This window comes from Lampris incognitus, chromosome 18, assembly GCF_029633865.1.
Source record: "Lampris incognitus isolate fLamInc1 chromosome 18, fLamInc1.hap2, whole genome shotgun sequence".
Classification (NCBI taxonomy): Eukaryota; Metazoa; Chordata; class Actinopteri; order Lampriformes; family Lampridae; genus Lampris; species Lampris incognitus.
Window position 1 is genome coordinate 24,208,110 of NC_079228.1, and position 26,185 is coordinate 24,234,294.

The 26,185-nt window shown below is 43.8% G+C and overlaps 1 protein-coding gene across 1 annotated transcript in view; it reads right to left on the bottom strand.

The window, feature by feature from the left end:
- Positions 1-26,185, bottom strand: part of angpt1 (angiopoietin 1) — a 68,492-nt gene that overhangs the window by 17,506 nt on the left and 24,801 nt on the right. Inside the window, exons 2-7 of the mRNA XM_056297936.1 lie at positions 25,859-26,014; positions 24,971-25,092; positions 23,340-23,572; positions 16,713-16,840; positions 14,991-15,092; positions 10,935-11,101 (exon numbers count right to left, since the gene is read on the bottom strand). Coding sequence (XP_056153911.1) covers positions 10,935-11,101; positions 14,991-15,092; positions 16,713-16,840; positions 23,340-23,572; positions 24,971-25,092; positions 25,859-26,014 — 908 coding nt within the window. The remainder of the gene's footprint in view (positions 1-10,934; positions 11,102-14,990; positions 15,093-16,712; positions 16,841-23,339; positions 23,573-24,970; positions 25,093-25,858; positions 26,015-26,185) is intronic.

The window sequence follows — 26,185 nt, forward strand, 5'->3', positions numbered from 1 at the left end:
GGAAGTAGCCGGAAAACACCAAAACATGAAGGAAGAAATCAGCGCATTGTGTGGGTAAAAGTAACAGTAATAATACGTTAGCTGTATTAGCGATCAATAATAGCTAGTAGCAAGTTTAGCTTGGGGCAGGCAGGTATTTTTGTTGATTTTGGATGGATTAAGCTGGCCATGGGGTCTGCTATATTGCGAAATCTATTGCCGACATTGCGCTTCTTGCGTTCTGGGTTTCGGGAAGGGAAAGAAAATTACACCCCCTCCAAACTTTTCAGATATCTAGTATCCAATTTGCAGATCCCATAGGCACACCGTTTCAGCATTTTGTTGTGTGTTTGAAAGCTTGACGGACCGTTGCTAAGGTAGGATTGGACAAGCACCGTTCTGGGGCGGTACTTTGCGAAATGTCAATTACCCCATTCTTCCAAGCCGTCCTGGTCACTGCTCCACCTCCTCTGTCGATCCGGGGAGGGCTGCAGACTACCATGTCTCCTCCAATGCATGTGGAGTCACCAGCCGCTTCTTTTCACCTCACAGTGAGGAGTTTCACCAGGGGGATGTAGCGCATGGGAGGCTCACGCTATTCCTCCCAGTTCCCCCCCAAACAGGCACCCCGACCAACCAGATGAGGCACTAGTGCAGCGACCAGGACACATACCCACATCCGGCTTCCCACCCACAGACACGGCCAATTGTGTCTGTAGGGACGCCCAACCAAGCGGATTTGAACCAGAGATCCCCGTGTTGGTAGACAATGGAATAGACCGTCGTGCCACCTGGATGCCCGGAAGATCACTTATTTTAAACAGCAGCTTAAATTTAATGGTTTGCTGATAGTCACCCAGATTCAACAGGTTCTTTGATGGATTGCAACAAAAAGATGATTTTAAACCCTACGAGTGGTAAAATACAAGTCAGCATCACGCACTTCCACCTCAGGGGGAAAACAGTCCATCAGTGTTGCCATCCAAGTGTTTTCATGCAAATTGAATAAAATAGCTTGATGAAAATGGCAAGTATCGAATAAAGTCCCTCAAAATTTGCATAAAAGTTTGAACGTTCACTTTAGGTGGATAAACTTTTTATTCAATATCAAGAAAGGTGATAAAATATAAGTGACGGAAATGCATCTGCCAAATAGAAAAATGAAATGCAAATAGACTTTAATCCCGGGATGACCTTTCTCTTCATCTTAACCGGTCCATCTTTCTCACGGGTGTCAATGTTTGGACATACGACAGGACGTATAGGCCCATGTTTAGGGTTTTATTTGTCTAAACAGATTTGATGGAAACACACCTTAATTTGCATGATTTCTTTGGCAACATTTTATCATTTGCTTGAAAGTTATTCAAAGGTTGTATGGAAACACAGCTAGTAAAGCCTCAAAGCACTGCCGTAGGAGGGATCAGTAATGGGAATTCCTCCCTAAACACAGAAAATTAATGCACACGTAACCAAAAGAGCGAGATGCGTCAGACTAAAACCGAGCAGGTTGGTTTTGGAAATAGTCAGAATTGCTAAGGTGTCTTGTTTTTCTGCAGTCATTCCTTTGACTTGACGTGCCATTTCAAAAGCCTGCATGTTACCTTGTGTGAATATTGCTGTTGCACATAACCTGAGATGTTTGGATAAATAATAATATGCCAATAATAATTTGACTCTGGTTTCTTGACTCTCTCAGTCTACTTAACATAGAATAACAACACTGCAACATATCAAACTTCAGATATGACATGAATCCATATTGTTCATTTGTTTGTATGGCTGTGTACATGTTTTGCAGTCTTTCCCATCCTATCCCACTATCGCTCAGCTTTTGATTGACAGTTTGGTTTGGCCTGCTTGTTTCCTTAAATCTCAGTGTGTGAAGGGGACAGCCCTGTTGGATGGGAGTTTGTGTCTACTATTGCACACTTGGTAAGCATTAACCTGCTGAACTGAAATCTGATTGGCCAATATCAGAGGTTAATTACCCTGCCCAATGGAATCCCCCCCCCTACTGTGTTCCACAGAGGTGTCTGATTGGCCGAGGCCAGCTTAGTTGCTATCCAGCCCTTGGCTGCCATATACACTGCAGTTCTATGTAGACAAACATGCACTTGCGCTGCGTTCACACCGATTGCAACGTCAAATGTGGTGTTACTCTGTTTGTACCAACAGAGCAAGAATAGCATGAATAGAGCACAGATACCGATTGGCGACACCATCAGGAAGTTCGTTTGACCAGTGGCTACTGAGCAAACAGTACTGAGCTATCGTTCACACCCTTGCATCTTTCCCATTAAATCTATGCTAGAGCATAATGTTTTGTACTGAGCCATGTTATAATTTCAATGCTATATGTCGACATTTTCAAAAATGAACATATGTTGGAAAAAACTTTTGAGTTGTACGGTTCGGGAAAGGAGTGCACAGCAACGACTAATTTATCCTTCGTTTTTTTAACAGATCATACTGACTTGGCACGGAAGTTACTTTCTAGTGCTTTAATCTGATTGGCTCTGTAAGAGAAATCATTGCCCAAGTTGAGCATTTTTAAATTCAAGTGAGCGATCATTTCCCCCATTTTGCGTATCTTGCATGGGATGAAGCAGCGACTTGTGGCGCCATATTACCTCTTTCCATTGAGTTTTTATTGATTTGTGCCGTGCTTAAACTTTGTGTCGTTCATTGTGTCCTCTCTCGGACACTAAATAAATTAATTGCGTCCATTGCAGTTAATAGTAGAATGTAGTCCTAGGTTTACAACTCCAGATGATGATTAATCTACAGGAACCCTCTGACATGCACAACGTATTTATTAAAAAAAGCAAAGCCGGGGCATCCAGATAGCATAGTGGTCTATTCCGTTGCCTACCAACATGGGGATCGCCGGTTCGAATCCCCGTGTTACCTTCCGGCTTGGCCGGGCGTCCCTAGAGACACAACTGGCTGTGTCTGCTGGTGGGAAGCCGGATGTGGGTATGTGTCCTGCTCACTGCAGTAGCGCCTCCTCTGATTGGTTGGGCGCCTGTTTGGTGGGAGTGGGGTGGGGTGGGGGGGGAGACTTGGGGGAATAGCGTGATCCTCCTACATCCCCCTGGTGAAACTCCTCACTGTCGGGTGAAAAGAAGCGGCTGGTGACTCCACATGTATCAGAGGAGGCATGTAGTATTCTGCAGCCCTCCGCGGATCGGCAGAGGGGGTGGAGCAGTGACTGGGACAGCTCAGAGAGCGGGGTGATTGGACAGGTACAACTAGGGAGAAAAAGGGGTAAAAAAGAAAAAAAGCAAAGCTCTGATACCTGGTTTTTATAATTGGGAACAAGAGATCCCTGAATCCTGCATTGACAAGGTTAGGGGAGACTGATTTTGAGGTATCCTCAGTGTGAGCCTAGGACAATAAAGGGGTCATAGCCTCTTAGGGGCCTACTTTCTGCCAAACTGTTCTAAGTCTCCACATTGAAAACATCTAAGGGAGATCCATCTGAGTCCACAGGGTGACCTTACCATTACCATGTTAAGAAATCCCTTAGGATTTAGGACCGTGGCTATTCAGACGAGGACGGATAATGAATAAACGTGCAAAGGCCGGTGATAAAAATGTATATAAAGGGCTTTGCTTCCAGATAGGAGGCTTTGACGAAACATTCAAAACATTTTTGCTGTAAACCACAGCTTGTGTCCGTGCATATGTTAAACTCCGTCACAGATTTGTACAAGTTTCTATTTCATACCATCCTGGATATGACAGCTATTTTTTGGCCTTAGGTACTGCATTGCATGCACGTTGGGATATTTTAAGGATTTTAAACATACGCAGACCCACATGCTCACTGACTTCCATGCTGGCCCTCTCATCTACTTGCAAATGATGTACATAAGCTGAACATCATATTAACATAAAATGTATTATCTCTACACAGACACACCCAGGCCAAGATTTTTAAGCAGAATGTTTATTATAGCAATTATAATATGTGGGTATATATATATATATATATATATATATATATATATATATAAAAGCCAGGGATTCAAGTAAATTCTTTAATGGACAGTACAAGCGTGTTTCATGCCATCAGCAATCATAAGCTGTCTGGTTTGACAGCTGATGATCGCTTCTGATCACTGGATTATTTTGCTCCTTATTTGTTGAGCACTTTCCCTACTGTTGAATGTTTCATTTAACAAAGTTTTATATATATATGCTTGGTAAATTATTTCTTTGTTGTAACAATGCTTCTTGGCAATAAATCTTATATCAGGCACCTGGTTGTCAGCACCTGGGGTACCAGAAGCTCAAAACAAGAGTCGATAGCAACAGCAAAATAAGCTGTTTGGCATTGGCAGAGAAGATTAGGCAAATTTTTCATGGGGGCAACCCACATACTCAGCTCTGCTGCTCATCCCACAAATGCTTGTTCCTTACAAATGTGGCCCCATTTAAAAGGTAAATAAACAGGCTTTCCAAGGGTATAAGATTTATTGCCAAGAAGCATTGTTGCAACAAAGAAATAATCTACCAAACACAAATTTCCTTACTTTTTGTGCTAAGTATATATATTACTCCTGCAAAAGTGAACATATTCCATGTTGTATACCAAATAGATTGAAACCAAAGATGAGAATAATTTATCAGTTCTATTTAAACTAAATATTATAGATGGCAAAAAACAAAAAACAAAAAAAAAACTAGCCAATACATACGTCAGTGTGAAATATAGACATTTTCCTCAGAGAGTGAAAAGCCCCTTTAAAAAGGTCAGTTGAAATGGTTCACAGCGCTTCTGTAGGCTCTGTCACATGACCAGACCTGACCCCTGACTGATGACTGTCTACTTGACCCCGATGAGGAGGAATAACATGGATGTGGTGTTATCTCATGCCCAAACTACACCAGGAAATACTCACCCTGACCGCCCTGAAGTCTGCCTGACACGCAGCATGCATGAACACACATGTTCCATATGTGTTCATGCATGCTGCGTGTGTATACACACACGCGCGCGCGCACACACACACACACACACACACGATTCTCATTGCACAAACAACCTTGAATGAAGACTCACTTTCTTTCCTTTGTTTGCTTGCGGTTTCTCTCTCTCTCTCTCTCTCTCTCTCTCTCTCTCTCTCTCCTTCTCCATCCCTCTCTCGCCCTGTCTCATATTCTTGCAAAAGAAAACTCTAATGTGAGGCCCTTTGCTTTTGTTATCCCTACATTACAACATTGTAATTTTTAAGTCCAGCTCTACAAGCATTATGATTTAAAAGGGAGAGTCAGTATGCCAATATCTATTGTAGATTTCCCACCGCAAGTTGAGCCTTTAAAGTCCACCATGAAAAGCTGATTACACACATCTATTGTCTAAAATATTCTCTCTTCACAAGCTGGCTGATTTCATGGGTTTTGAGTCCAGTCATCGCACGCAATACACTGGAAGCTAGCCAACTTGACATTATGACTATTAATCACTGGAGACCATTTTAATTTCAACAGAAATCTGTTTTTTTTTCCTTTTTATATTCCTGGAAATCAGAAACCAGAATCTAAATGGTGGTCTAAACAGATCTTTAACTAGATTTGGTTTCTCCGGTCTGTAACTTGAATGCTGAGCTCTGCAATATTTCACTATAGACATAAAACATGATCTCGCCATTGTAATGTGCAATTTTCTTCATTATATAATTTCATGGCGGCACAATGGCGCAGTGGTTAGTGCAGTCGCCTCACAGCAAGAAGGTTCTGGGTTCGAGCCCTGGGGTAGTCCAACCTTGGTGGGTCATCCTCCTCGTCCTCTGTGTGGAATTTGCATGTTCTCTCCGTGTCTGCATGGGTTTCCTCCAGGGGCTCCGGTTTCCTCCCACAGTCCAAAGACATGTAAGTCAGGTGAATCGGCGGTACTAAATTGTTCCTAGGAATGAATGGGTGTGTGTTTGTGTGTGTTGGCCCTGTGATGGCCTGTCGGCCTGTCCAGGGTGTCTCCCTGCCTGTTGCCCAATGACTTCTGGAATAGGCTCCAGCATCCCCGCGACCCAGAGAGCAGGATAAGCGGTTAAGACAATGGATGGATATATTTTCATTTCCGTCCCTGCCCCTCCACTATTTAACTGCCCTTCATTCCATCTGTATTTTCCCTAATTAGCTTTCATTTCCGTTTTGTCCCTTTGCCATTTTGTTGGGTTTCTTCTTGCTTTTCTGTAGGTCATTTATGATTATTTTGTTTTATTTTCACATTCAGCAGTATAAAAAAAAAAACCGAACCCTAATTTTTTGACAACGAAGCCTTGTCAAATTAGGGTAGTTGTTTAAATCAGCTGATCTGATGGCTGTCAACGAGACAATCTTTGTAGGCCGTCAAATAACATTTCAAAAATTTGACGCCCACTCTCACAACTGGCAGCCCCCCTATAGCCGCAATGATGGGATGGTATTTTCTATTGTTTGTAAAGACAATTACCTTGGCAATTATGGTAATCTGAATCACAATGGAAGATGAAGTAAAACACAAACTAGCTCATTTCACAACACTATGTGGCCGTGGTTCAGGGAGATCGTTTTATGCCTGGTGTAAAAGGTTAACACTAAGGTATGAAAGCAACATCTTTAGGGTTTGTATCTTAAAAATCAAATAAAACTGTTATGGTAGATTACATGGTCAGGCCACTCTACCTTTTACTTGACTGTGTTTTTCCTGCACCACTACTCACAGGAGCAGCTATTTGACAGTCTGATGCAGTACAGATTTTTTTTTTGATTTTGATATATTTTATTAATCCCGGTGGGGAAATGCATTTAACCCATCCTAGCTGTGTAGCTAGGAGCAGTAGGTAACCGCCGTGCAGTGCGCGGGGACCAACTGCAGTTCTTCTTGCCATGCCTCGGTCAAGGGCACAGACAGGAGTATTAACCCTAACATGCATGTCTTTTTTGATGGTGGAGGAAACCGGATCACCCGGAGAAAACCCACCGCAGACACGGGGAGAACATGCAAACTCCACACAGAGGATGACCTGGGTTGACCCCCAAGGTCGGACAACCCCGGCGTTCGAACCCAGGACCTTCTTGCTGTGAGGCGACAGCGCTAACCACTGGGCAACCGTGCCGCCCAAAAATGAATAGCTAAATAGATAAAGCCTGGGCGGACGTCGACTGTATTTACTAATGTAAGTGTAATATCAATTCTGCTCAAAGTACAGGAAGGGTATGCGTATGAGGAAAAAATTGTTGGATGCAGTGCAATGGTGTTACTTATCGAAAATCAACTGTCAGTTGTTCAAATTTGACTGACAGTATTGGAGGCAGATGCGTACTGAAACCTCCCCATGATATACAATAGTCTGGTATGCACAGTACAACACAGAAAATATATGCCAACGCCCACCTTATCATTATGCCTGCATTATGGGGAGGGGGGGTGACATCACGTATTACCCAGCATTTCCCAGTAAGCACTACTCCAATGCCAGGAGATGATGACATCCATAGAGCATCAAAATCGTATGTCTGCACAGACCTTTCCATGTTTCCATTGTCATAGATCAAATGGAATAGTTTACCAACTGGTCTTCCTGTGTCTTGTGTCTTGTGTCATGCCACATTAGCGTAATCCAGGTTTAATTTTGAATGCAGTGTTTGTATAAGTTACCTGATTATGAATTATATACTGATATGATGGCTTTATTTACCGAGCCAGTATTGGATAAAGCTGTGCTGGTTGGACTAGGGTGGTTTTGGGAACTATTAAGCTCAAGAGTAATAAATGTGATATCTACTCCATGTACACGATTTAATTTAAAGGGGATTAGAATCCTATATTTCATCTGGGAATAATTGCAACCCCTCCTCTTTCTCGTTCTCTCTTCAAGCTGGATGTTTTCTGTCTCACCATATATTTGGATGGAACCAAGGAGCTGCCAGGAAGGCAGGGAATTCCTGGCTGGCAGCTCTCCATATTGCTTATGATAAATGGTGAGAATTCGCTTCACTGGAATCAGACTTATTGAATTATCGTTTTGTGGTTTTTAGTGGGTGCTTATCGGTCTGTAGGGTTCTTTGTGTGTGTGTGTGTGTGTGTGTGTGTGTGTGTGTGTGTGTGTGTGAGTGTGTGTTTTTTGTGTCTTTTTATAACTGCTTGTCTCACTCTGGATGACGCAGACTGAATTCCAGTAAACCATGACCAATGGCGCAGAATTATTAAAAATAAAGCTGGGAGACAGGTCCTGTCTGTTGCTACCATCATCTGTGTGATAAATGGGAGCCTGAGAACTTGTCGCGCACGATCCGGCATTTGAAAGACAAGAAGGTGCCAAAGCAGAAAGAACAGAAAATACGGCTAATTCTCTCTTCAGTGTTGTTTGTGGTTTGGCCCCCTGGTTTGTTTTGGACTGTGTCTCTGCAAAGCAGTTTGTGATTATCATACCGCAACCATTCGGGAGAACAAATCTATTTATAGGAATCAGCATGCGGATTTGACTCCGAAACTGCCCGAGCCTTCCTCCAAACTCATGTAAAAGAGTCCGGATGCCACTTTGCCGCTGGTAAACGAAAATAACTACTGTTTGAATAATCCAAAAAAAAAAATCCCAATTACAAAGTGTTCGTCATTAAAAAGTGTGGGAAGGTAAAAAATGTGGGTGAGAGACATGGCGAGGTATGTCGAGCGTAATTGTGCGCTGTTTGTGTGTGCATGTGGGTTTTTAAAAGAGGTTAAGGGATTAAGTGGCTGAGAAAGAGAGAAGGAGACAAAGAAAGAGTGAGAAAGAGAGCGCAAGTATGAGGGAGAAACTGAGGGAAAGAGAGCGAGGTTGCCTGAGATACAGTGGTTAACCAGTCCTAAATCAATTTCAATTAAATCATGCCATATAAAACCCTGTGCAATTAGATGAAGTTGTACACAAAAACACAAAGTCCGTGCACAGTCTCTCACAAAAGTTTTAACCCTAAAAAAAAAAAACACTTGGTAATAATTCTTTACAACAGAAAATCTCTTAAAGTAAAACCTTGCCTGTCTTCGTGTGATTTAGGAGAGTTTTGCAAATGGGATACGACAGTAGGCCTAAAAGCACCCTACTATGAGGAAACACCTGACACCAGCATGTTCTCCAGAGCCTGATTGCAAACGGTCGGAGGATTGAAGTGAAGGCTTTTAAGTCATGACAGCTTCTCCTCATGGCAGGCCATAAATGGGTGCATTCGGAAAAAAAAGTAAAATAAACACTTTCAGTCATTGAAAGTTGAAAAGTGGACACTGAAACTAGAGGGAGCTCTTATCACAAAGGGACTAGAAATCAAGGAGAAATTGTATGATTGGAGCTGTCAGACCTTCTGAGATCTCCAAAGTGTCTGCTAAAGTTTGCAACCCACCAGTTTTAAACGGCGCAAAAGAAATTGGATTTTTTTTAAGACCCCCCCCCCCCTTTTTTTTTTTCTCAACAGTTGAATTTGACAATTACCCCACTCTCTGAGCCATCCCGGTCGCTGCTCCACCCCCTCTGTTGATCCGGAGAGGGCTACAGACTACCACGTCTCCTCTGATACATGTGGAGTCGCCAGCCGCTTCTTTTCAACGGACAGTGAGGAGTTTCACCAGGGGGACGTAGTGCATGGGAGTATCATGCTATTCCCCACAGTTCCCCCTCCCCCCTGAACAGGCACCCTGACCGACCAGAGGAGGTGCTAGTGCAGCAACCAGGACACATAGCCACATCCAGCTTCGTACCTGCAGACATGGCCAATTGTGTCTATAGGGACACCCGACTAAGCCGGAGGTAACACAGGGATTCAAAGCGGTGAGCCCCATGTTAGTAGGCAACAGAATAGACCGCTATGCTACCCAGGCGCCCCTGAAACTGGGAATTTTTGGCACTTCATATATGTACAAGGGCAGTGAGAGGAAGGTTTTCAGAGACCAGACTATAACGAGGGATGTATTCGAGTAGGAAGGATTTTGCAGTGAGAGAAATATTGTCAGTTTCACTTTGGGCGTCACATCTTTAATGTTTCTCCAAGTCAGTATGGGAACAGTGTTGAAGCTGAAGGCCACTGAGGCATTCATTTATTCATTCATCCACCCAACTATCCATCCATCCATTCATGCATTCACTCGGTGACTACCTCTCAAAGGCACAGCCTTTACACTACTAATGTGAAGGTATTGCCAGAGAGTCTACTTGTTCTTACAGCTTCAAAGCCATTTCATGCTAACACCATGCAAACATGCAACATAAGTATGGCTTTGGTCATGGTTCAAACTCCTAAATGGCGTTTGCACACCAAGTCTGACATTTTCATGTGCTTTTTTTTCTTTTCTTTTTTTCTCTTAATCCATTGTGGTTCAACAACTCTGAAAAGTTGATATGTGAAAAAATGCAGAACATCGAAACTGTTCCTTAAACATTTATGACGGACAACATTTTCAGAGTTGGTGTGTAAACTTAATGGACATATTGTGAGGTCGTATTCATGTTTTTACTGTTTGAACATCTGGGGTTTTTGTTTATACCAGCCACTGTGCAAAGCTGAAAAGCAAATTAAGCTTTTCCTTTCATGGTTTTGTGAGTTGTGTGCACATAACCTTGTGTGCACATGAGCCTTAAAACTCATCCAGAAAAGGCAATTTCACATTTGGTACCCATATCTCATCTCTGCTCCAGTAGCAGTTCAGTCATGAGAAACACAAGTTGAACTATAATAGTTATTTAGCAACCAACACAGCAGATGTGGATTAAACCCTATCATTTTAGGCCATAGATTCCTTCCCGCGGGAACAAAAACATGGCCATAATACTCGTGGTTGTACTCTGGTGGTGCAAAGAGTCGTGGATGGTTTCCAAATTGGCAGGTTTAGATAGCCAATAGATGAACGCACACCACGTGACAGGGACTATTGATTACTTAAAGGAGAATAGACGACTAACACAGTAGTTGTGTAGTTATGATAACAGTGGTCCCACCTGTAGTTGTGTTTCTCACTGCCGATGTGGAAGCGGTCGTAGAGAGAGAAGGCCTGGTGGCCGTCCCAGTCGGTCAGCTCCACACGTAGGGCGTACTGCTTTTGGCTGGTCAACAGATACACATACTCATTCCCCAACCAGTGCTCCGCAGACACGGCCCCAAAGCCCTGCGATGGAGGAAGAGAAACGTAAAGCCTGAATAGTCAGCATTCAGATCACACAGAGAGGCCTTTCAGAAGGAAATGATTCCTTTTTATCTCGTCGTTTCCTGCAAAGATGAAATCTCTCTACTAGAGGGATGTTCCAATTTTTTTTTTTTACAAAGATGAAACCTTATGTGATTGTAGAGAAAAAAGAGTTGTTATATGATGATGAAAAAAATGTGATATTGGCTGTCCACCAGAAGTAATGTTTCCATACTATGTTGATTTTTTTTTTAATGCACTCTACCGTCCTCTCATTTCTCCAGACTGCAGTCAAAAAGCCAAATACATTAGCCGAGTGGTACATAGTATAGGAAAGTATATTATGCAGTTTTTATATGGTGGACCATGATGTTGGCTTGATATTGTGCATTAATAGCATTTCTGTTCAATAAAAAAAGCATAAATTGGTACCAGCTGAAATAGGCACACATAGCAGACACACCTTTTCCACTCCTCTCGTACCGTCACACATGTTAAACTCCTTAATATCCATGAATACTCATTCCAGAGGAAGAACAGCATGCATGCTCACACAATGGCACTACTGCACCACTTGCATCATTTAAACAATTGCAGAGCTTATATTTGATCAGAGTGACTCCTGGTCACAGGCAAAGTGCTTTTGACAGCAGTAAAGGCGGTGGTTTGGAGTGGGGGGAGTCTCATAAACCAGGACGACGTTACCTTGAGCTGCTCTGACAGAATGGTCTGGAATGAATGGTTTGTTAATGACTGACGAATTTGAAAAAGGGGGTGGGCGGTGGCGATGGGGCAATGGAGGCAAAGTCGGGGGAAAGTGTGTTTGTGTTGACTGTGGTGATTAAGCAGGCGGGGGGGGGGTAAATAAAGAGCATTCCTCTGACTTGAGGCACGTCCTGCCGTGTGGGTGGAAGAGAAAGTGGCTGGGGCCTATTATGGTTAGTTCTCCCCATCTTTCCTTTACTCTCTCACTTTCTCTTTTTCCCTCTTGCTCTCTTTAAATTTATCTTACTCCTGATGAGATGTTCCCGTCTGAGCGGCCTTTCAGCTCTGTCCAACGCCCTCCTCCTGTGTCTGGGGCTCACCCCAGGACCCCTGGCTGGAGCGGGGCGGGGTACTGGAGTCAGACTCCGTCAACAGAGTTTCCCATTGTGTTGTTCGGGAACGCCGCGTTCCCTCACACGCAAAACCTGATCTACATCTCTCAACTCAGAAAAGATGAGGAGGTGGTTAGTCATGTTGTTGGACAGAGCGCTTGGTTTGCATTTCACCAACACTTGTTCAATTTGATTTTTTTTTTTCTCAGGAAAAACAAAATCTTTGCAAATGTTGAATAATTTGTATTGGTCTTTTAATCAGCGGCCCCTGGTGTGTACAAAGATCAACATGAGTTTGTACTTGGGGTTAAATTTTGGCATTGATTTCGAAATTACGCAATATACGACAGAGCGTGGAGTGGGTTTGCGAATATTAGTCGCACGATAGTCTCTTGTGGCGCATTTCCATCTCTGGTAATGTAATTAGGAACATTGTATGGTCATAAGATCACAGTTTAATATGTGGACTGCACCTCCGCTGCCAGATTATTCTCCATCTCAGCACTGCAAAACCCCAGAGGACCCTGTAGGTTGCACAGCTTGCCTGAAAGATTTACAAATCCGTCAAGTGTTTTAACTCTCCCAACACGGGTCAAGGGAGCCTAATAGCGGTGTAATTAATAACACAGTAGGATGCTATTGATGACCCCCTGTCTTTTCAAGGATAGAGGATAAAGAAAAAAAAAGGATCCAAAGAAATTCTTTGGCTCTTTAGCAATCTGCATGTCTGCCAAGGTCCATGTGGGTACACTTCCCCACATATTCAAGTCCATGCTTTCGATTTGCTCACCTGTCTATGGCTTTTCATGGCTCCTTCACCCATACTAAGTACTAAGGCCCCTTTCTTTTCATTTTTTCTTTATTCATTTCATTTCTGCCTTACTCTTTCTACTCACCTCCATCTGGTCTGCTTTACCCACTGCTTACTTTTTCCCCCCTTTCCAATCGTCAAAACTGTTCATCCGCTGAAAGCTGTGATGACTTCGCCTACCCTGATTCTCTGATTCATGGAGACATTGATCGGTTCAACCAAACAGAACACACGATGGCGAGTTGTTAAAGCTCGCACATGCTGGATTTTCTAATTAACAGCGTTCATCGGTGTAGCCGGTTGTAAAATGGGGGCGGTGGTGGCTCAGGAGGTAAAGCAGGTCGTCCGGAAACTGGAGGGTTGCTGGTTCGATCCTCGGCTCCTCCTTGCAACAATGTCGATGTGCCCCTGAGCAAGACACCTAACCCATAGCTACTCCGATGAGCTGGGGTATTAATTATTAAGTATAGCGCAATATAAATGCAGTCCATTTAAAATGATGTCGTGTTTTAACATTAGTGGAAAAAAGTGACCGGTACAAGTAGCAACACTAAGTTAACAATAAGTACAAGTATACACCAAGTACACTAACACTAAGTACAAGTGAGCAAATCTGGACTTTGTGGACTTGATGTGAGTGAATTTCAATAGAATTCTCTCCAATGAACCTGTAAGCTACACATTAAAAGTAGCGGTGTGTGTGATTATTTTCAATAGACAGTATATCCCAAGGACTAGCATGCACCCACTTCACTTGACAATAATACATTTAGTCTGCCTACCAACACGGGGATCGCTGGTTCGAATAACCGTGTTACCTCCAGCTTGCTCGGGCGTCCCTACAGACACAGTTGGCTGTGTCTGCGGGTGGGAAGCCGGATGTGGGTATGTGTCACGGTCACTGCGCTAGGGCCTCCTCTGGTCAGTCGGGGCATCTGTTCGGGGAGGATGGAGAACTGGGGGGAATAGCGTGATCCTCCCACGCGCTACGTCCCCTTAGTGAAACTCCTGACTGTCAGGTGAAAAGAAGTGGCTGGTGATTCCACATGTATCGGAGGAGACATGTGGTAGTCTGCAGCCCTCCCTAGGTGGAGCAGCGACCGGGGGTGCTCGGAAGAGTGGGGTGATTGGCCGGGTACAATTGGGGAGAAAAAGCGGGGAAAGTAAAAAAACAAAAAACATTTAGTGCAAACTGCAGTTGCCCTGCTTGTGCAGTAATCGTATGCATCCAGACATCCTAGCACCAGCATCAGTGTATATGCAATGTGCTGTGTAAGCAGACTGGAGGTAGACTGTTAGTACTCCCAGTGTTAAGACGCAATGATTTGTCGGATATAACAAACAGATGACTTTTCCCCCAGCACCTGGCACAGCGCTGGAGACTAAACAAATGTATTGTCAGATTTTAGGAGTTTATTTCTTGTGAGAAAAACATGAAGAATAACCAATAAATTATGCCCCGCAGTGAAGATAGGTGCCAGGACAACTTAAGTACATATTGGGGCATTTCTCCAATAGAGGCAAGCTGAAATCGTCCCATTGGGTCCAGCTGCTATTTCTGGGGAGGTAGGACAACTTGTTGAGGCCTTCCAAATGGTCTTGGATCAGGGAATTCTCTGTCTCTGTTTTCAATGTGTTCAACATATGCCAGAAAGTGCACCCTATTTGTCACAGTCCGATGGAGAAAGTGTGTTTTTAGAACAGGATGTTTCTCTCATCCCGCGGTTTCGTCATTTGTATGTTTAATGGATATGGATGAGAATTTCGCTCCGTTATTGTGTGTCTCTTGTCCGACTGTGTCAGGTTTAATAGATCATCGTAATCTTCCTGGGTTCAGTCGATACAGATGCATGCTTGTGTGTTGGATGAGGTGTGTATGGAATCTCATGGGTACATGTGTGTGTTCATTCAGTGTGTGTCTCTGTCTGCCTGTGTGTGTCGGTGTGTGTTAGCCTTGTTTTACCATCTTGTATTCTTTCCACGTTCTCTGAAAGTCGACACTGCCGTCCTCTCTGCGCTGGATGACCGTCCAGCCACCACCGGCTGTTTCCATGTTACAGTATACCTAGAGCATGCACACACGGAGGCAGAGAGGCAGAGAGGAGAGAGAGAGAGAGAGAGAGAGAGAGAGAGAGAGAGAGAGAGAGAGAGAGAGAGAGAGAGAGAGAGAGAGAGAGAGAGAGAGAGAGAGAGAGAGAGAGAGAGAGAGAGAGAGAGAGAGAGAGAGAGAGAGAGAGAGAGAGAGAGAGAGAGAGAGAGAGAGAGAGAGAGAGAGAGAGAGAGAGAGAGAGAGAGAGAGAGAGAGAGAGAGAGATGTGGATGAAGGAAGTGGAACAGTGGGAATACATGTAGGTTTTTCCAAATATAAATTATTAATTTAGAGGGTTTATTTTACACAAGAGCAAACTCATCAATGCGCCACATTCAACATCATCCAGACTCACTCCCAGGTGCATTAAGAAACGGCAAACGGTCATTTCTAGAATTGTCTGGTTGCCAGAACACTCCTTTTCCCCCTCGCCCTTCCATGAATCATCTTTGGGAATGCGAAATATCCGCGTCCTCCTCAAACTTAATCAGCGTCTCCTTATCCCTCACCAACTCTCTGGAGATGTTCTTCATCAGAGCGCCTCGATCCTGCAGATCAAAGAAGAGGAGGTCCAGGCTGGACACATACCAGCGGACACCTGGGTGTAATGTGGCCCTTAACCTTGGACCTCAATGTGTGTAAGCCGATAACGGAGGACCACAGCTCTATCGGCTGTTCACCTCTTTGTTTTGAGATGGAGACCCTAGGGTAGATCGTAAAGGTTCTCTCGCCTCAGCCTGCCCACACAGCTGAACACACAAGAACACAGCCTGGGTATAATTAAGGGAAGTGCCCCTGACAGAATCATTCGCCACACACACGTAAATGTGCACACAAACAGCACTTATCAGGACTGCAAAAATGTGTGTTCTCTCTCGCTCTCTCTCTCTCTTTTGCACACACACACACACAAACACAAACACACTCATACACATGCATGCACAGACACACACACACACAACTGTCCCCCTTTAAATCTCCTCTATTAGACCGATGTTTGGCAGCACCCTGCTAAGGTTAAAAACAGAAAGACACGCATAAAAACATGCAGCTGCACACATATTGACACACACACACACACACACATTCTGTCAGTCTCCTACCTTGTTAAAGCTTTACTGCCATCAGTCAAAAGTCTACCAGTATCCTGCAGAGATGAGAAACTCACGCTCACTCACATCTGCATTGTACATGTGCACACACACACATACACAAACATGCGCGAGCACTTATAACTGCCCACCTCTGCCATTATCAGTTTGAGGACAGATGGCTCCCAGTCGAGGTAGCGGACACCTGTTTCACCCCCCCCCCTTCCTCCTCTCAACTTTTCCCCTCACCCAGCTGCCGAATGTATTTTCAGCTCTCGGTTATTGCTGAAGCCGCTAGTACTTATCATTCACAACCGTCACTGGCTGATGTCCAGTGGTGGCTGAATGTCTGGCTCGGCTGGAGAGAGCTGAGTCTTGCTCTGACTCAAAGAAAACAAGCTAAAACCTATAAACCTCCCGTCAAGGAGCTGTCTTGAAGTGAGGAAAAGGGGGATATTTTCACATTGTGGTGGACGCCTGGCTGTAAATAGTTGCGGCGGCCCACCTTTTTGGTCTCTTGGGGGTTGATGTGGATGGTGTAGACGCCATTCTTGTGAAAGCCGGCTTGGTAGAGGTCCGCACAGTCACGAAACTTCTTCTCTTCATCCACCCTCTTTGTGCTGTTGGGCACCACTGTGGACACGAGAGAACGAATTATGATCTTTCATCCAAGATTTTATACTTTAGAGTACAAGGCAGAACCATGAAAACTGCGATTTTGATAATGAATAGTTAAATAGATTTTAAAATATAAACTGATAGGGTTCGAACAAATCGAGCAGTTATATGATATGTTGATGACAGTATACATATTTAAAACCATGACATTTAAAATAAGTGGCACATGTTAATGAAGATGTTTTATTTCGTTTCATGTTTGTGCTGCTGTTCTGCGGTTGCAAAGATATGCTCAGTCTCAGCTGTTGGTCTAATTTGGTCGTCTACACATCTATTTTTCCCTGCTTTTTCTCCCCAAATATACCCGGCCAACTACCCTACTCTTCTGAGCCATCCTGGTCTTTGCTCCACCCCCTCTGTCAATCCAAGGCAGGCTGCAGACTACCACATGCCTCCTCTGATACACGTGGAGTCGCCAGCCGCTTCTTTTCACCTGACAGTAAGGAGTTTCGCTAGGGCGATGTAGTGCGTGGGAGGATCACGCTGTTTCCCCCAGTTCCCCCTCCCCCCTGAACAGGTGCCCCGACCGACCAGAGGAGGCGCTAGTTCAGTGGCCAGGACACATACCCACAGAAATAGCCAATTGTGTCTGAAGGGACGCCCGACCAAGCTAGAGGTAGCACGGGGATTCGAACCGGCGATCCCTGTGTTGGTAGGCAACGAAATAGACTGCCACACCACCCAGACACCATCAAAACATCTACTTTTCTCCATCAAGCGGACTGCCATCTAAGTTTTCAGTGAGAAGCATGTGAAGAGTGTCTTCATACAGTGTCTGTCTCCGATGCTGCAATATATGCAACACAAAAGGAATGAATACACGGAGAACAAATGATGGCAAAAATAGCAGCTACTCAGTGTCAGTCATGTCAGATTGGATTAACATTTTGTCGTTTCCAAATACAGGAAAAGCCTCGGCTTGATTGTGTCAACTGGAAACGTGGAACCTTCATTTAATTCAAAACATTTCATGGAAACAACTTTACCTTTTATCACTTCATATTAAGTGTCCCAACAGACGGTGGACATTTGTTCAGTATCAAACCGTTTATCTTAATTCAGATCTCCACATCTCGGAAGAGGGAGTATGTGAGGAAACCGTGGCAGAAGCTGAATGGGGAGGACTCGCTGTGGATATCTCATAACCCCCTGATAAAAATCAAGGGGTGACTGGTTTATTAGCAAGAGACAAGCAGTTCATCAGCTGGATGATCTCGCACTCCGAGAGAGAAGGCCTCAGACTTTGACAAGCCCTTTTCAAAGAGGCAGCTGTGCTCATTTCCATCTGCAGATAATTATGACGGCAATATTTTGAAACCAAGCAAGGGGCTGAGGACAAAATGCTACAAGCTATAAATTTCAAGTTCCTGTTATAACAAGTGGTTTATATTTACCTTCCAAGCCCTTGTTATATCGATGAAAATTCCTTCCGATTTTTCTTTTCTTTTTTTTTTCTTTTTTTGTTCCCGCCTCTCCCCCTCCCTTTCTCCTTGCCAACGAGAGGCTCATCTCAGTTTTCACATTATTGTTTTTACTGTTGGGATCATTGAGCCAAAGAAGATGTCAGTGAAAATCCAAACGTGTCAGTGATCCTTAGCCCCTACTTTGATCCCCCAGCACATGGTGGGTGCAGGCTGCCTATTTGGGCATATCATCGGCCATTTTGACGAAGTATTGAGTGTCGGTGACAAGAATCTCCCGCTGTGACAGGTTGACAGATTGGGACCTCGCACTGCGGACTCTAAGACAACAAAGGACAGCCCTGTCAGGTGGTAATTTACCCCAAGCTGGGAGGCGGCGGGGTACATTATAGAGGCCAAAGAGATCAGTGTCAAAGGGGAACTTTCTGGAACTCAATCTGTAAATGTGTGGACAATTATTTCACAATCACCATCGAGATCGCACTGGGAAGAGGAAGACCGTCTGCCGAGGAAGCAGTTGGTCGCTAGAGAAGCGGCTCCCTTGAACAGCATGCTGCCTGGCTCTGCAAATATTATTTATGTCCCAATATTTATTTATGGACAAATATTATGTGGTTCAGTGGGGACTTGTATTCAGGGGGGGGGGTTCATGTGAAAAGACCAGCCGGGCTAGGGTGTTTGCGTAAATCAGTGCCCTTGCCAAACGAGCGGTCATGCAAGATCCAATGGGACTGAGATGTTGAGCTCAATGGACTGTCATGGACCTCGCTGATCCCAAGTGAATGTGTTCGATCATAAAACACCACTGAGGATTAAAATTGTTCCATACGGAGCCCAATCACTTGTTCATATGGAGAAAAAAAAGTACAACTCATCAAACCTATAACTAATTAAAAAAAAGAAAAGAAAAAAGGTTGTTACCTCATTACATATGATGATGAATACGCAACATAGTCGATGAAATTATACATCTCTTAACATATAGTTCTGGAACACAATTTCCAGTATTTTGGACAGCTGTGTGTGCGTGAGTGTGTAACGACACAGCCTCGAAATAGTCAAGTTCCCTCTTTGGAAAGGGAGGTGAGAAGCATTCAACACCACCTGTGGGGAAAAGGTCACCGATTTGGCTGTCAATAACAGAGCGCAGAAACCCACTTCATGGTGTCTTTGCAACATCAGGTGTCAAGTCATTCTGCACGGTCAGTGGAACATAATAATTCACTACGTAACGTTTCAAAAGTTGAATATATTTGGATCATGAGGTGGTTTTTAATGGAGGCTATCTGATGATTTACCGTACATTACTGTGCGTGCAGTACTCGTCGTAATTGCCGTTATGAGGCTTTGCATAGACCTCTGAAGCAAGAAACAAGGACCCATTCCTTTCAGACTCTTGGTAGTCTGCCTGTAAAAATGATGGATGTCATTCATTTAGAGGGATAATAGAACGCCGTAAAATGAAAATCATATTTAGCAGCCAGAAAGTTTTTTAAAGAATGCTCCAAAGCTGAGGCCAATTACCGTTAATAACGGTGTGTGGCTCATTACACACTAATAGGCTTTTGATAATGTTTACAACCTAAACAGAGGGTTGCATAGTGGCATCTGGCCACATCAAAGAGGGTTGCTCAGTCCTCAGTTTTCTCTGAAGTAGTGGACGAGACAGACGAAATGCTAATTAAGAGGGAAAAGACAAATGTGGACAGAAGTGAAATACTGGATGTTTATGGAGATTTAGTATTTAAACTCCCCTTTATGAGTATCTGTCCTCCTCACAGCAAACGTCTGTGCGGATCTGAGTCCCTGCTTTAAAGGAAATGCTCGAGCTCAGTTTTCAAAACAAAGCCTAACGCAAGCAGACGCCACTCGATGGCATGAAACGCGAACCCTTTCTAACCCTTTCCTGAAATGAAAACACTAATCCATTTCTCAAACAAACAAAAGCCCTCCCCACCCCCAAAAATAAGCTAAAAAAAGAAGAATTAAGAGGCACTTCAGTGCTTCTCTGTTTCAAAATTCAACTGGGAATGGGGGCAACGCATCACGTGATCATTGAGATCTAGCCACCCGTTCCCCTCCTTTGGACAGGGCATCCCTCAGGAGCTATTACAGTTTTGACTTATTCAAGCTGAGGTGAAGAAAGGGTTGACCTATGACCTGCGCACCCAGTGCAGCCCTCAGCGCCACCATGGACGAGGAAGGGACCAACCACAGAGCGGCAGCGGCCACGTTCCACTTCAGTCGCCTCTTGTTAAGACGACCACCAATCAATCACACCCAACCAGGCAGGCCGTGGTGGCCTGCTGTCTGTCCTGACACTGCGAAAAAGATAGGGCAGTAGCATAGCTGACAAGGTGATAAAATGAAAGGTGGATGATGGACTTGAAAGCATCATTTGCAGTGGGGGGGAAACCAAATGCAACTCCAGTTTAAATAGCAAGTCAAAAGTGCTCCTTTAGAAACTACTTGAAATTCAAAAAGCTCATAAATGATTGATGTCAAAAGAGACTCAACAGACCTCTGGCTAGTAAATACAACATATATTCCCTAACAATGTCTGCCCTGGAAACAGATGGCGCACTAAAACAGACTGTGATCTTTCATGGAACATTAAAACTATGACAGAGAACAGCGTGATTAATACAAAGCATGTGTTAATCATGCGCCGCAGCTATACCCTCATGTTTCCCATAACCATGAATACCCATGTCATTTCCTGTCTAATTGGGAACCGCAGGGAGCCATGTGTCACGCCGAGGCATCACTGCAGGAAGTTCGCAATAGGAAATGGGGTATGCACGGTTCTCTATGATACATTGTGCATTACAAATCCCCTGTGTAGACAAACATGTGAAATCTTCTGCGACCAATGGGATTTAGGGGCAATGTTGGGATCAAGTGAGTCTTGGGTGTTGAACAGTTTAAACTGCCGAGAAAAGGGTAATGAGTTCGCTGTGTTTGGCCGACCCAAAGGGTCGCGTTGCTGCCTGGGGCAAACATAGGGCCAAAGGCAAATCCCTGGTCCCTTATTATCATGATGGGGGGACACAGAGGAATAAAACAGAGCCTATTACTCAGAAACGGTGGCTGTTTGACATTTCAGTCATGCGTTAAGCACAGACTTTATAGGCTTAGGCGTGTTACCCCATTACCTTAAAAAAAAGCACCACCCTCGACTGTGAAAGGGACTATAGCTCTCAAAGAAGAGTGCCATTCTGGGCTACATTCAAACACAAAAATATCACAAAGATGAAAACGAGCTTGGTGAAGCATAAGTCAGTGTGTCTTTCATTGTGCATTGTACAGAACTTGACCCATCTCGTTCCCATGAAGATTGTAAAAAAGTTGCTTCTTGGACTGCAATGTGATGATGAGATGAACTGAGTCTTGGAGAAATGAATCTCATGTAACCAGACCTTCATCTCACGCAGAGTTATGGATAAATTCAAGAGCCAAAGTTGATTAGTAAAAGGCATGGACACAGTGGACTGTCAACATACTTCAAACCAATAAAACTGAGCGAGGGAAAGCTGAGGGCAGAGCCTGCCAATGGGGCTGTACATGTACTCTCCTGTGAACAACAGTGTATGTATTTGTTCCACGCTAAGTAAAACTTAGGCTTGTGTGAGATGACAGCTGCAAACGTTAGATGTTTTCTGTGTTTACGGCTCATTTTTTCATTTGAGCAAAAAAAAAAAGAAGAAAAAGTCATCCATGTTGTTATCAGCGTAGCAAAGTTGGATGGGAAAACTTGATTCTATGTGAACAGAAAAACTAGCTAAAGGTGCTGTATCTGGAGGCAGGTGTTTTTAAGACCACAGCCAATCAAATGGCTGCCTCAGGATTTCTGAGGTCTTGTCATACTAGTTTATTTTTATTTTTTTACTTTTTTTCCTCTGGATCCTTTATCAGCTTGACAAGACGAAGAGGTCTAGCAATGTGGGGTTATGGAGTGATTGACTTGGTTCTCGAATTGGTGTACCATTTGCTTGCACATACATGCATGCTTTAATGTGATTGTTGTGTGTTTGGTGCAGATCTTTTAAGCCAAATACCTTGTGAGAATGTACTCCTCTTTTTCTCCCCAATTGTACCCGGCCAATTACCCTACACTCTTCTGAGCCGTCCCGGTCGCTGCTCCACCCTGTCTGCCGATCCGGGGAGGGCTGCAGGCTACCACATGCCTCCTTTGATACATGTGGAGTCGCCAGCCGCTTCTTTTCACATGACAGTGAGGAGTTTTGCCAGGGGGACGTAGCGCATGTGAGGGTCGCGCTATTCCCCCCAGTTCCCCCCTCCCCCCCGAACAGGCGCCCTGACCGACCAGAGGAGGCGCTAGTGCAACGCCCAGGACACATACCCACTTCCAGTTTCCCACTCGCAGACACTGCCAATTGTGTCTGTAGGGACGCCCGACCAAGCCGGAGGTAACACGGGGATTTGAACGTCTAAAATCTAAAACATTCTACTTTTCTTTTTTTTTATTTGTGAATGACTATTTTATTTTTATTTAATTTGTAACTGTTCTCAATAATCTAAGAACTGTCGAGGAGAGGTCTAGCCCTCATTAATATCCATGACCTGATCTTTGAGTGACGTGTGCAAGCAAAGGTTGATGGCAAGGATGGGTGGTGTTTCGTATTTAGATGATTTGATCTGACTGGCTGCGTGTAAATAAGTGTTTCTGATGACATCACGAGTATTGGAAAAAAAGATTGACTAAGAGAAGTTGTACTGGGTGAGCTCTTTTAAAAAGAGAAATATAGAAAAAATGTTTTGTCACATGCCTTACTGCTTCAGGCATTATCCATTTGTCCTGTTTTCTTTCTACTAGAAAAAAATATGAAGGTAGAATGCTAAGTGTTTCAATTTCATTGTGACTTTAAGTATCATATTTTTGCATGTGTAAACAAAACTTCCCTACGATTATCTTGGTAACAATATTTACATATTACATATCACCCAGCCATATACACCACCCTGCTTTTTTCAGCTTTTGATCCCCTAACCTGACCTCCAAGCTAACCCACCTCCGTCTTTAGAGCAGAGGTTGAGCAGGTTATGCACGGTGTCCATCATCTCCTGCTGTTGTCTCTGCAGGGCGGTGCTGTTCCCTGTGGCACGGCTCAGCGAGGCCTCCAGCTCCCTGATGATCCCGCTCTGACGTCCCACCAGTGCCTGGAGGCTCCCCTTCTCCTGCCGCAGCGTCTCCAGCTCCTCCCGGTGACGCACCTCCATCTCTAACATCTTCTGCTCCAGCAGCCTGGGGGGAGAAGGTCAAAGGTGAGGAGATGTTGCTTATGGAGAACAGTTAAGCCACGATTGTTATTCCTCTGGGCCTTTAGGATCCTCTTAGAGCTCTTGGGTGAAGCAGCGGACTCCCTTGTTTTCATGGGGGTTTAGCTGAATTGAATATCGTTTTGTTATTGTTTTTTCTTTTCTTTCTTTCTTTCTTTTTTTTTTGAACGTCAGTCATGATTTATGCAACCACATTTGTTTCTTTATCCCCTTTATGCCTGTTATGAAACATGGCGACATTGGCTTGAAGAAGATTTAATGAAAATCCCCCACCTTTTGACATATTACTTTCCTGCTGTTACGTTTTGGTAGATACTGCGACTGATTATAATGAAGCTGTGGCGATATGATTGCTTCACCACAATGCCAGTTACTGATATGGAAAAACAAACGTAAGAACCTTCGTTCATGGAATATAAATACGATGTTAATGCCAGAAAGCTTGGTTGCTGTATGCTCCACGCACAAAACAAACATACAGTAGATCATATCTTTTGCAGATTAATCCAAGATTAAAAGTAATCCCTTACAATATCAGTGCTCTCGTATTGTATAATCTAACATTGGATTGATTCTACAGATTTGACATCAAGTTCATCTACCAATCAAACCTTCTCTGTTTTCATAACATTGGTAGAGGAAAACGGAAAACAACATGTACAAAACAGATAAAAAAAATAAATAAAATAAAAATCCATAATAGCTAAAGCTTAAGAAAATTGCCCTAAGCAATCTATCTCCATAAGCCTCAAGAATAACTCAGAAGTCAGAATCACAAGAGGCCATGTTATCGGTGTTCACTTCTTTCCAAGTGATTGCGGAGTCGCTGTGGCTGTATTGCTCAGCAGTTAGCGATGGGGACCAATAACTTGTGAACACGCCGTCATCTAAAATTATCCCATTGTACCAATCACTCCAAAGAACAGTTTTAAGAGAAATGAGATTCAGTCCAAAAGCTGCACTAAAATTGCTTGTTTCGCAGCTGCTTTTAAAGCTATACAGCCCAACAAAGGAAAAATATGGATTCAAGATGTTTTATGTGATGACAGTCATGATGTTGTTGATATGCTGTTTTTATAAAGCTGTATGATTTTCTAGACAAAAGACTAACTTTGGTCAAATAGTATTTCCTGTGTGAGTGTCTGATTTTGTTTACACATTCCTGCAAAACTACAGTAGTAGTGAGAAGATCTTTCATGCAGGACTATCTCTTCAACAAGAAAAAAAAAGGCATTTTTGGGATTTTGGAGAAAGATTTATGTGTCTGTTGGTATTTTGTTCTGGTCAGTCTCCATTCAGTTATGTGCAGCGTTAGCTACAGTAGCTTGTACTGCTTGGTGTGCTTGAATTGTTGTGTGTTTACCCATTCTTGTCATGAAGCTTGGTGATCTCATTGGTCTGGACCATCAACTCTTTCTCCAACTTGTTGGTAGAGAGAGAGTTTTCCAGAAGCTGGATCTCGAGCCGTGATGTCTGATTTAGAACCTGGCACACAGAGGAGTATAAATACAACAGAAATCATATATAATGCAGTTCTTAGGCCTTTTTTACATAGTAGGGCAGATCTAGCACCATCTACTTTATACTGCGCTGGCAGTGATAATTCTGTGCAGATCAGCCACACACACACAAAAGCACACTACTGATTTGGCTCCCACTGTCTCCTTCCATAAAAAGGAGGAATGGCATCACTTCAAAAGAGGAGAGGCTTTTAGATAGCATCCATATTATGTTTGGCCAGCTCTACACAATCTTTTTGCTCTGGCAGAAAAAGAATTGAAGTGTAAATGGTCCATGAGATGGATCCTCTTAGTGTGTGTGTGTGTGTGTGTGTGTGTGTGTGTGTGTGTGTGAGAGAGAGAGAGAGAGAGAGAGAGAGAGAGAGAGAGAGAGAGAGAGAGAGAGAGAGAGAGAGAGAGAGAGAGAGAGAGAGAGAGAGAGAGAGAGTAAAAGGAAAGAGGGAGAGAGTTACATAGAGACATAATGAATAATTGTGTTTGTGTATGTGTGTGTCAGAGAGAGAGAGTGAGGAGGGTGGGTTGGGTAGAAGGAGAGACACAGGAGAGAGACCCCCTGCCAGAATCTCAGTGATTTGTGGAAAAGAATATCAGAGTGGGAGAAATAAATGAAAGAGAGCCAGAAACGGATGGGAACCATCAATGCTTTCGTGCAGAAGTGTGATAGTGTGTGTAAGTTTGTCTGGGAATGTTTGTGAATGCATGTGTGCGTGTGCTTTTGTTAAGGAGTTCACCTGTGTCTCAACATCAGTTAGCTTGCGGGTCTGCTCAGCTGTCTGAGAGAGGAGGTTGGTGCCCATTTCCAACATGGCCGCTGTGTGATTGTGGACCGCACTCTGCTGCAGTTGAGCCATCTCAGCTTTCATGCTCTCCTTGATGTAGTTCTCAATCTGCCCAATATGAAGATGGCAGAGGATGGATTACACTCAGGAGATGGACATTGCTAATAGTGTGGTAAAGAGGGGATAGAGGAGGGTCCGCGGTGGTGTAGCGGTCTAAGCATCGGCTTTGTGTCAATGCAGTTGCCCACTGGAGACTGGGGTTCGCACCTCGGTCTCGTC